General features: G+C 39.4%; 1 protein-coding gene across 4 annotated transcripts in view; it reads left to right on the forward strand.

Moving 5' to 3' along the window:
* Nucleotides 1–2,008: 2,008 nt before the first annotated feature.
* The window catches only part of ZNF227 (zinc finger protein 227), a 17,581-nt gene continuing 7,178 nt past the window's right edge, over nt 2,009–12,411 (forward strand). Inside the window, exons 1-6 of one of the 4 annotated variants that reach the window (XM_021713277.1) lie at nt 2,009–2,057; nt 5,546–5,618; nt 6,047–6,108; nt 7,217–7,270; nt 9,917–10,043; nt 10,869–10,991. In XM_021713277.1, the coding sequence (XP_021568952.1) occupies nt 7,259–7,270; nt 9,917–10,043; nt 10,869–10,991 (262 nt within the window). In that variant the 5' untranslated portion in view covers nt 2,009–2,057; nt 5,546–5,618; nt 6,047–6,108; nt 7,217–7,258. Of the gene's footprint in view, nt 2,058–2,664; nt 2,689–5,545; nt 5,619–6,046; nt 6,109–7,216; nt 7,271–9,916; nt 10,044–10,868; nt 10,992–12,411 lie in introns of those variants that run through there. The other 3 variants (XM_021713275.1, XM_021713276.1, XM_021713278.1) reach the window with 3 other exon arrangements.

Here is a 12,411-nt window from a genome sequence, read left to right on the forward strand (position 1 = left end):
TTGGTTTATTTATTTGGAATTTTGGACTTAGTGTTTTCTGCATGTTACAAATCAAGAAAAAAGGGACAATTCATTGCAGAACTAGTATTTTAATCTAGGCAGCTTGTTCCCAAATTTGCAATCTTGGCTACTGCACACTACTTTTATTAGTCTACAAGACAAAATCCACAGAAGTGTGGTTGGAGCATGGAATATTTAAACTATGTATAAAGACTATGACCTAAAAGTGAATAATGTAGCAGGTTATGACAGAAGGGACCACAGATACAAATAATTAGAGACTTTGTGCTGTAGTACAAGTGATTCACTACGGCTGGACATGTAGAGTGGAAAATGGATTTGAAGAAGGAAACAGTGTTTGGACAATTCTTGTTTGTGTGACTTGCTAATGCATTTGGACCTTCTCTTAAGGGCACTGGATAGACATGCAGGTGAAAATAATGGAATCTCTGTCTTAGGATCTATCTCTGGCATCAGGAAGGAAAAATGATTGAAGTTAAATATTATGTTCTTGTTGGTTGTTTAAGAGGAGGTCAAGCTAGTGGTTGGCACTCAAACTCTGACTGTCAAATGCCAAATTTTGAACCCTGGCTGTAGTATATTAAAACTGAGTAACATGGGGCAAATTATTAACTGTTCTTTGTCTCTGGTTCCTCAACAGCAAAACACAGGAAATTCTAGTGTTTACCTTTAAACATTTTAAATGAAAATGTAGTAACAGTTTGGAATAGTTTCTGGCACTTACGAGGTGGTCCAAAACAACTTGTGTATAACAGAATAAAGAATATATATCCAGTAAATGAGAATTACTGATATGTATTTTAGCAGCTATGTGGATATTTTTAAGTTTTGGTTTTTGTTCTTGAGTTGGAGTCTCACTCTGTCACCCAGACACCGGCCACCACAGCCTAGACCTGCTAGGCTCCGGCGATCCTTCCGCCTCAGCCTTCCAAGTAGCTGGAACTACAGGCGCGCCTACCACGCCCGGCTAATTTTTGATTTATTGTAGAGATGAGGTCTCGCCAAGTTGTCCAGGCAGCTCTCAAACCCTCGGGCTCAGGCAATTCACTCACCTCGGCCTCCCAAAGCGCGGGATTACAGGCTGAGCCCCCGAGCCCGGCTGATATGTTTAAGTTTTGCTCTCTTCTCCCAGCCCTCATTTCTCTGAAACATCAATTCTATCATACATTTGAGCAAATGATTGTCTTTATAAGGACCATAGCTTAAACATTGAATTAATAAATTTCTTCATCTTTCAAAATCAGAAACTCCGAGGAATGATTAAAATGGTCCCTATTGCTTTGAGAAGTTGGTCATATGCCAAAGCCTGCGTTTTCACTCCGTGTCTAGATGTTCTCAAGCAAGTAAATTGTCCTGAATTATGACTATGCCACTCACAAAGGTGGAAATCTAACACTATACTCTGGTTCCGTGGCATTGGGGGGGGTCTTTAATTCTTTTTGTATCTAAAATGCATTTTTCCTATTGATCCTACTAAATATAATAATTGAAAATTCAAGTCGTTTTCCTTTCTTTTTTGGACATGGTGGGTGTAATTCTTTTAGTAAAGGATGACATGATCTATTTCCTCCAATCGCTATTTTCTTTTAGGGCTCTGACTTCACATATTCGCTATCATTTTTTGTTTGGCAATGAGAAGAAGCTAAACTCAGCGGGCGTCACAACTGCTCAGGCCGGCAAAATGGCTGGAAGCTATGAAGGGGATTCTTGATATCGTAGTCCCGTATCTCCGAGAGTTTGGAGGTTTGGTTGGTTGGTTGGTTGGATTTTGCGGACGCGCTGTCTCTCTTTTAAATCTCTTAAGGGGCGGGCCACAGATGGTTCCTCTTCCTATGGGAGTTCTGGGAAACGTATTCCAGAACTCTGTCCCGGAACAGTTGCACTATAGGATCGCGGGGCTACGGCGCCTATTCTCCTCAGGCTTCTGGGAAGTGTAGTTCCGGGGCTTCTGGGAAGTGTAGTTCCGGAGCTCCGGGTAATCAGAGCCACTTCCGCCCCGAGAAGGCGAGGCCGCCACCATCTTTTCGGTCCGGGAGGTGAGTCCACCCTGCACCCCCATGACCCCTCCGAGCCTTTTCAGCCTGAGCGTGGAAACAGTCACCGTCAACCGTCAGTCTTAGGATGAAGTCGCGGCCGCCGGCGGAGGCAGGAGACAGAGGGCGGAAGTTTGGATCCCCTCAGCCCTTCTCCCCCTCTCTCAGCAGCGCTGCTACTTGTGTCGGTATAAACACACAGGAGTTCTATAGTCTGTCTGCGCCCTAGTTCCTCTTCTGCAAAATAGCAACGAAGACAGTCGTTACCGGGTAGGGTTGCAGTTAGAACTAAATGACACAGTATATGTCAAAAGCTCGGGACGGTGGTGGCACGCGACAACGGGTTGGCTTTTGCGACTGAGGCAGGTATTCTCCCACAAGCGTCCTGTTTACTGGGAGCTCCGGCAAAGAGAGAAATAAGGCCAGGTGCTTCTGTCGCGTCCTTCGGGAGACCGAGCTTCTCCCGGACCTCTCCTGATTTTTTTTTCTTTTCCTTTTTCTTTTTTTTTTAAGGCAGGAATGGGTCATCCCGAGCCAGTTCCTGGGGGTGTTTACCGCTAACTCACCGCATCCTTTTCTTCCCTGGCCCTGGATTCCGAAAGAAGAGCTTCTGGTTCTCACAGTGTAGCCCCAGGTGCATAGTGCTGGACCGACGTTCTTGTTCCGACGTGTCTCTCTCTTTTCAGTCAGTCAAAAAGTTTTCTTCACTCAGGAAATTACTAACTGGAAAGTGATGGAATAATTGTTGGATAAATATGAGAAGGAGTAGGAGAGAGAGCTTGGAAATGAGTACTACGTAACATCTTACCACTTTGATTTTCAGTTCATTCGTTATGACCTAGCTATGTTGATGCAGTCGGTCTTGCTATTGTTCCTGTTTTAAGAATGAGGAAAATGAATCAGCGAGAGCTTATGTTATTTTCCCCAAAATCATTCGAGTTAATATTAAGAGATGGATTTGGAATCGAACCCAAGCCGTCCTTTTTCAGAGCCCGTGATCTTGCCAATGATCTAGTCACCTTCAGTTATCCTAAATGGTAATCCATATGGCTAAAGGGGTGTCATTTGAGATTGGCCCTGGGAAAGCAGGTGTGGACTTCACTGTGGAAAAAAACTCGAAAGCTACACTGATTAATTTAGGATTTAAAAAATCTTAAAACATCTCATTTATTTAATTTCAGTCCATGTCGAATGAACTGTGTCAGATTCTGGTTATAGAACTAGTAAATGCTCATTGTAGAGGTGCACTATCCATTCCTGTAGCTATGAACCACATGCACCTTATGAACACTTGAAATATGGCTGGTGCAAGTTGAGATGTGTTATGAGTGTGAAATACACACTGAATTTCAAGGACTTTGTACAAAAAATGTACAATGGCTCGTCAATAACTTTTTATGCTGATTACATATCGAAATGGTAATATTTTGGATGACTTAGTTTAAATAAAGTAAGTCATTAAAATGAACTTCACCTGTTTTGTTTCCGTTTTTTTGCCTTTTTAAAGTATCACTGCTAGAAAATTTAAAGTTACTTATGTGACTCAGTATATTTCAACTGGATAGTGATGAGGATCTCTTGACTAGCCTCGGCAACATAGCAAGACTTTGTTTCTACAAAAAAAATTTAAAAATCAGCCAGGTACAATGCCATGTGCCTGTAGTCCCAGCTACTCTGGAGGCTCAGGTGCGGAGCCTAGGAGTTTGAAGCTGCAGTGAGTAATGATTGTGCCACTGTACTCCAGGATGGGAGGTAGAGCAAGACTGTATCTCTAAGAAAAAAAGAAAGGAGGAAAATATTAAAATGAATTTTAAAAGTAAAAATTACTTTTAATAAAACTGTAAATACTTTAATGTTTCTCTTTCGTATTTGCTATGGATATTTTTCCAAACTCGTTTGGTAGTCTACGTAGGGTTTTTTTTTTCTTACTATATCACAGAAAGTTTCAAGTATATATAAACTAAAGAGAGTAGTATAGTGCCCTGGTAACCAACACTTAGTTTCAACATTTGTTGTAAATTGTCCCCCCCCCCACCCCCTTTTTTTTTTTTGATTTGACTGTTTTAAAGCCTATCCCAGACATCAGGTTAGTTTTTCTTAAATTCTGGCATGACTGAAGCTTTCTTTTGGCATTTTTCTGTACATCATATTTTTTTCATTTCTTTCAAGCTTTTTTTGACATTTATGTTTTAGTAGTGTCACTTAGAATATAGTTGTTTTTTCAAAAATGTAGTCTGGGGTCATCTGCTTGTTTACATCTATGTATATATTTCTGTAATATATATGTGTATATGTATTAAAAAATTTACATGCTTTGCATTGCTTCTTTGTTCTCCTTTCTTTTCTTCAGTTCAGCTTATTCCCTTTCATTTGTGCTTGGCTGGTTTGAAATGTGTATGGTCTTGTGCCATTGTTTTCACTTTTAAAAATTACTGTCTTTCTCAACAAATAGTAAATTTAGTCAGCATGTGTTCTCATTCTGAAAAATACAGAAAAAAAAAATTAAAATCAGATGATGTACCATTAAAAAAAAATGTAGGCTAGGTTATAGGTCTACTTTTTAATATAACCACTCTCAAAAGTTATCACTATAGTTCTTGGCCTTTTTTAAAAAAAATTATTATATTATTATTATATTATATTATCAACATATTTACAATTTTCTTACCACTGCTTCTTGCAGTCCATCTTTCAGGGCTCACATAGTTATACATTTTCTTCATTTTTCAGCTAAAATATTGTTTCTTCCTCATTTAAATAATAATTGAAGATAGAATTCAGGGTACACAGTTATTTTCTTTCTTTATTTTGGAGATAATTTTCAGTTGTTTCAAATTTCCATTCTGTTATCCTATTTCTGTCAATCTCATTCTCGTTTCTTTTAGTTAATCTATGTTTTCCTTCTGAAAACTTTAAGATTGTTGTTGTTTTCAGTTCTTTGTATGTGTGGTCTTTTGCATTCCTGAGTGTTACAATGATTAGTTTATTTTGTAGTATACTTGTTAAATTTTACACTGCTAAGAATTTCTATATGTGAATTCATGTCTTTTATCAATTGTAGGAAATTCTCAGCAATTATCTCCTGAAATTAAAACCTCTCTGCTATTTCCTCCCTTCTTTTATTCTCACATTCCTATTAAACAAATGTTGAAACCTCTCAGTCTATCTTTCACGCTTCTTGATTTTTTGTTTGTGTCTTTGTCTTTTGTTTGTTATATGTTTTTCTTTATCTCCATGCACATAAGATAAAAGGGATTTGCCAATGACCTTTTTCTGGTTTCATGAAGTAAACACCCAAAATGATACTTTTTTGGAAAACTAATACCAGTGTTAATAAAATATTAAAAGCTGGGCAACAAATTACTAAGTAAGAAGACATTTTAAGTCAGAATTAGGCTTTTTGGAAATTAAAGGTGATTTTCATAGGAGAACAATATTTGCAAGCTCAGTTTATGATACAAGCCCAGTTTATGATATCTGCTTTTTTGTAGTTACAAGACAAAGGGACTCCTGGTTCTCAGAGCTTCCCATCTGCTCATTTAATCCTTGGGACAACTCTATGAGGTAAGTACCATTTGTGATTCTTATCCTACCTTCATTGTACAGATGACAGAAATGAGACACTGAAGGGTTTTTTCTTTTAACATCCCCAGTGTTACATAGATGGTAAGTATCATTTCTAGGAGTTAAGCCCAGGCACTTGACTCTAGAGCCCACTTTTTTTTTTAAGTGCACATATTGTTACTCTGCCTCTTATTTCTTACCGTCTCCATGATCAGAAATCCTTATAGTAGGGATCTATATTTGTGCAGGTTGTTTACTACCCAACAACATTGAGCTGACAGGCCTGTTAGCTAGAATCTAGTCCATGTTCTGCTTACCAAGCTGTGTGTGTGGCTGCATCTGCCTGAATGTGGGACTACTCTTGAATAATTCCCACAAGGATTCATGTGGGCTAATGGAGCTCTCATGGCTTCTTTGGTCTTTCTCAGTTATGTCTTCTCAGAACTCTGACCTTCCCCAGAAGGAGCAGAAGAAAATGACCAAGTTTCAGGTAAGGTATTCTTCTTGGTCTCTTAAGGTATGATTTTTTTCCTTAAAGATTTGAGGAAAAGGTACATATTTTTTCTCTTCCTTGGGAAAATTAATAGAAAACAACAGATCTTCAGTGCATGTTATATGCCAAGATGTGTGGGTGTTTTGTTTGTTATGGTTTACCATCTTTACTATTTTACGAAAGATCTTTGAAAAATTAATAGAAACTTTAAATAACTGAAAAGAATCTGTACTACTACCCTGCTTATAAACTGACTTTTCTCATTTTCCCATATTCCTTTTAATATGCATTTATAACTGTATATTTCCAATACTAGAATAGATGAAATTTTAAGTTGTGCTTTCTTCACTTAATAACATCACCTGTATTTTAAGTGGATATATCATGTGCTACTGAATTCCAATACTGTAAAAGAAAAACAAAAACTATTCCTCGTTCAGACTTTCATAGAGTTTCGAATTAAGAATTGTACTACTAGAATTAGGTTTTAAATTCCTACAAATAAATCCTCCTGGATTTTGATCATTGTAATTTATGTAAAGATCAATTTTTTAAAAAAAAAAACCAAAAATTTGCTAGTAAAAAAAAAGAATTGTACTACTTTAAAACAACTGCAGCGCCATTTTTTTCCGACATAAAACCTTTGTCCTCAAAAGAAGCTAGAGTGGCAAAATAGCAGGAAGCTATGAAGGAAATTTTTAACAGTGCAGTCCAGGAGCTCTGGGAGTTTGGAGATTTTTTTTTTTCCTCACTCTTTTTTTAAAAGAATGTCTAAGAGGGCAGGACATGGTGGAATTCTACATTATTTGTCATTAAAGCTTTAGAAACTCTAAATTGAAGAGATTCATGTTTAAGTTTCATGTCTGTTCTCTCAGGTGTTTGTAAACAGAACATCCAAAGAATGACTTGGTGTAATATTATTAGATGTTTTTAGAGAAGAAAAGCTTTATTTTTTTCTTCCTAATGTGTGTATACTTTCATCATTTATCTATTTTATTTAATTCTTAATTTTTTCATCAGAGTTACTACATGTACATAGTTTATGGTCTAGTAGTACTTAAGTGTCTTGCCAGCCCTTTCCATCTGTCCTTGCATTATTCTTCAGAGCACTGTGTGAGGACGGAGGTGATTTTTCTGCATTGGAAACATGAAGAAACAGGTAGGGGAATATCTTATAACTGTACAAAATTTCCCAGGTTGCCAATGTATTGAATTCTGAAGCATTTGACTGTTAGTCTAGTAACATCTGGCATTCCATTTTTATGAAATGACAGACAGAGCAAAAGAGTTTTCCATTCAGAGACCTGAGTGCATATCATGGAAGTGCCTGACATGACCTTTTGGAGGGAGGACTCCAAGGTTGCTCCTCATCCACTTTCCATCTTTGTGCCTTCCTTTCTTCTATTAGTTTTGTTTCTCCATCGTTCCATGAACCTAGATTTTCAGGCACAGTTTTGATATAAGTATTGTACATTTCCCCACAGCAAAAGCTCTCAGGCACGATGGTAACAGCAGCCAACTAGTAGGATATGCTTAAACATTAGGTTAAGGTTTAATAGTTTAAATTCTTGTTAAGATGAGCATGATAAAGAAAAACCTAACTGGAATACCAGCAAAATAAATGAATAGGAGTGTCATTTAAAAAGGAAATGAATTTATGAAAAAAAGACCTTTATTAATACTTACATGTGTGAAAATGTTAATAAAAGAGCTTTCTATTTGTATATTTTTTTTACTTAGATCGTCACTGAACTTTTTTTTTTTTAAGAATAAAGAACTAAGTCCTATTTAACCAAGGTCTAGAGATTCAGGAATGCTATACTCTTGCTGAAAAGTGAATTGAAGAATACTTTTTGAGAGAAAAATCTGCCATTATGTTTTCTTTTTTCTTTTCTTTTTTTTTTTTGAGTTGGAGTCTCACTCTGTCGCCCAGACTGGAGTGCAGTGGCTGCTCCCGGCCACCACAGCCTCGACCTGCTGGGCTCTGGCGATCCTTCCGCCTCAGCCTTCCGAGTAGCCGGAATTACAGGCGCGCACTACCACACCCGGCTGATTTTTTTATTTATTGTAGAGATGAGGTCTCGCTGCCCAGGCGGGTCTCGAACCCACGGGCTCAGGCAATTCACTCACCTCAGCCTCCCAAAGGCGCGGGATTACAGGCTGAGCCACCGAGCCCAGCTGCCATTGTGTTTTCAATATTTTGTTTTTTAAGTTTTAATTATTATTTTTTTTTTTTGGAGTCAAAGTCTCACTCTTGCTCAGGTCGGAATGCAATGACACACTCACAGCTACCGCAGCCATGACATCCTGGACTCAAGTGATCCTTCCTCCTCAGCCTTCCAAGTAGCTAGAACTATAGGCATACAGGCATGCACCACCAGCCCTGGCTAATTTTTTTTTTTTTTTTTGAGTTGGAGTCTCACTCTGTCACCCAGGCTGGAGTGCAGTGGTACACTAATAGCCACCCCAACATCTACCTGCTGTGCTCCGGCGATCCTTCCACCTCAGCCTTCCAAGTAGCTGGAGCTACAGGCACATGCTACCATGCCCGGATAATGTTTTAATGTAATGTAGAGATGAGATTTCGCCAAGTTGCCCAGGCTGGTCTTGAACCCACGGACTCCCAAAGTGCTAGGATTACAGGCTAAGTCACTGAGCCTGGCCTAATTTTTTGGTTCATTGGGGAGGTGAGGTCTCACCAAGTTGCCCAGGGCTCAGGCAGTCCTCTCACCTCCACCTCCCAAAGTGCTGAGATTACGGGGCTTTCAAAATTTTTTAAGTGAATATTATGTGACTTTGCAGTTGCCACTTCTTGGCTAGAATCTTTGTAAAAGGTCTTCACAGTATTGATTATAAGTAAAACTCTCGGCTGGGCATGGTGACTTATGCCTGTAATCTTAGCCCTTTGGGAAGCTGGGGCAGGAGGATTGCTTGATCCCAGGAGTTCAAAATCTGCCTGGCAACATAGTGAGACCTCATCTCTACCAAAAATTAAAAAATTAGCTGTGCATGATGGTTTACACCTGTAGTTCTAGCTACTTGGGAGGCTAAGGCAGAAGGATTACTTGAGCCCAGAAGGTCAAGCAAGGCTGCATGGAGCCAAGATTGTGCTGCAGTCCTGCCTGGGCAACAGAATGAAACCCCAACTAAAAAAAAAAGTCTATAATTAATTGTACACTATTTGGATTGGCTAGAGATAAACGGTTCCAAAGAATATTATTATATGCAGTCACAAAACAGAATGAAGGGTGATATTAATTGTTCAAATTTGTTGTGCACTTGTGATATGCCTGGCATCATTCTAAGTGCTTTATGTATATTCACTCATTTAATCCTTTCAAACATGTCATGATTTAGACACTGTCATAGAGAAGAGGAAGTTGAGATAGTGAGAGATTAAGGAATTTGCCCAAGGTCTTGTAACCAGTAAAGGGTGTGATCTTGACATTTAAACTCAGCCTGACTCCAGAGGCTGTGCCTCAACCAGCTGTGAATGCTGCACTGGGTGGATATGACATGTGCCTTGAAAGCACAGAGGAAGAACTATATACCTTATACCTGTCCTGGAGGGTTGCTAAAGGTCTGTAAACTTTGCAAACATCAAAAACAGTGATCAAGCCCAGACTTGGTGGGGAGGGGAGGAGGAGACAATGAGAGGACAACTAAAAATGGATTGGGATCTCTTAGGATCTGTAACCGTTTTTTGTAACCATTTTTTTGTTGTCCTCTTTATCCTTCTTGATGCTACCCATCTTTTAGTGGAGATTGGTAGTAAGATTGAGGTTACATGTGTTTGATGTTGTAGGAGGCAGTGACATTCAAGGATGTGGCTGTGGTCTTCACCAGGGAGGAGCTGAGGCTGCTGGACCTTGCCCAGAGGAAGCTGTACCAAGATGTAATGGTGGAGAATTTCAAGAACATGGTCGCAGTGGGTGAGGACAAGGCACCCTCTTATACTGAATCTCAACTCCCTTGAGAGTCTCTGTACTCTTGGCTGTTCAAGCCTTGGACCTTTTGAAATGGTTTCAACCTTTTGAAATGGTTTCCTGTTCTTGAAGACAAAAGTTTTTCTAATCCTTGGGACAACAAGATAGGTTTTTCTGGTGTTTTGTGCAGGCAAAATTCTGTCCTTTTAAATTGCTGGTTCTCAACCAGGGTGATTTTGCCACACCCCTGGTTGAGGACATTTGGCAATGTCTGGAAATAGTTGGTTGTCACAACTCAGGGAGGGATGCTATTGTCATCTAGTGGGTAGTGACTAGGATATTGCTGAATCTCCTACAGTGCACAAGACAGCTCCCTGTTTTAAAGAAACTATAATTAGCCAGCATAGCTTCTAAATGTTTTCTTTTAAATATTTGTCTTTCAAGTTAAGGTTGTTACTCATTTGGTGGGTCATGAAATCAACCTAGTGCGTTATATTGACCTTTTTTTCTAACGAAATAAAATAGATAAGGATAAAAAAATCAGAGTTCTTTATCTAGAAACACTCATATTGCAACAAAAACTAATAATTTTCAGTAAGTGATATGAGATATGGTGTTGAAAATGTGATGAAAACAGACAAGGGCTAAACCTAATTTGATCTCTGTATGTGTATACACATTAACTAGGCCACAACCTAAATTTCTTATTATAGTTCATGAACAAAATTATTAAAATATCACTTTAGAGGTCTGCAGGATTGTAGGATTTGGACAAAAATGTATTTTAGTTGTGTGTTCTTCATAAATATATATGTATTTACCCTTTCATAGGACATCTTCTCTTCAAACCAGATATGGTATCCCAGTTGGAAGCAGAAGAAAAGCTTTGGATGATGGAAGCAGAAGCCCAAAGAAGTGGGTATTCTGATGAAAACTACGTGGCTGGCCTTTCAGGTATTAGCTGGTCTCCATCCCACAACGTCTATGATTACTACCCTTGTTTAAGGGCTGTCACATCCTCCACATTGATCTCTATGCCTCCTCCCTTGCACTCCTGTAATCTCTCTTCTCTATATGGTAGCCACAGTTGTGCTTTAAAGCACGTTAGATCATGCCATTTCTCTTCTCAGAACCTCCACAGCATTCCCACTTCACTCAGAGTCCTTATGCTGGACTGCAAGGCTTTACCTAATCAGGTCTCCTCACCAAGTTTCTCTTTGATCTCCTATTCCTTTCCCTTTGCTTAGACTGTGCCACCCTTGGAGTGTTTCTCAGACATGCTGTGTTACCTTCAGTTTTGTGGCCTTTTACTCTTTGCCTCGTAGCTCTCCTCTCTGCCTTGGTAGAGTCTCCCCAGCCCTTTCTTATTCCACTCATCATTGCTCAAATTTTATGTCATTAGAGAGGTCTTCTGTGTTTAAATTTACCACAGTTATTTCCCCTTGCCATGTCTTATTTTGTGTCTAAGTAGTGACCTGACCTATTTATATTTTTATTTACTTGCTCATCATCTGTCTCTCCCAAGAGAGTAGGAATTTTAGTGATTTTGTTCACTGCTGCCTACTCAAAGCCTTTTATGGTACTTCTGCATATTAGGTACTCTCTAAATATTTGTGTTTTGGTGGGGAGGGTTGAGATCTCACTTTGTCACCCAGTGGAGTGCAAGGCATGATCACAGCTCACTGCAACCTCAACCTTCTGGGCTCAGGTGATCCTTCCACCTCAGCCTCATGAGTAACTGGGACTACAGGCTCGTACCACCACTCCCAGCTGACGTTTTTGTAGAGAAAGATCTCACTGTGTTACCCAGGCTGGTCTCAAACTCCTGGGTTCAAGCAATTCTCTTACCTCTGCCACCCAAAGTGCTGGGATTCTAGGCGTGAGCGCACCCAATCGGTCTAATCCTTGTTGAATGAAAGAATGATTTAGATAATTACTATTCTTTTGAATAGGAATGAGGAAAACTTCTCTCAGCTTCTCCTAACCTATGACCCAGCCTTTTCCATTAAGGAAGTGTGCCTCTTTCATATACCCAGCTGGCCATTTTGCTTTCCAGTTAGCCTTTCCCTGCCCTCCATAATCCTGCCTTCTCTCACAGGTCTTCCCTTTTCACTTCACTTTTTGCCCTCCTTTTTTTTCTCTTTAATTTGCATATTCCTCAGGTCTGCCTATTTTAACTTAAAAGTAAACCGTGTTTGGTAGCACATAATTGTAATCCCAGCTATGGGGAGGCTGAGATGGGAGGATTGCTTGAGTCCATGAGTTAAGGACCAACCTGGGCAACATAATGAAACCTTCTCTCAAAAAAAGAAAAAATTAGCTGGGCTCGGTGGCTCAGCCTGTAATCCCGCGCTTTGGGAGGCTGAGGTGAGTG

This window comes from Carlito syrichta, unplaced genomic scaffold (assembly GCF_000164805.1).
Source record: "Carlito syrichta isolate Samal-C Ts95f unplaced genomic scaffold, Tarsius_syrichta-2.0.1 Scaffold304390, whole genome shotgun sequence".
In the NCBI taxonomy this organism is placed as follows: domain Eukaryota; kingdom Metazoa; phylum Chordata; class Mammalia; order Primates; family Tarsiidae; genus Carlito; species Carlito syrichta.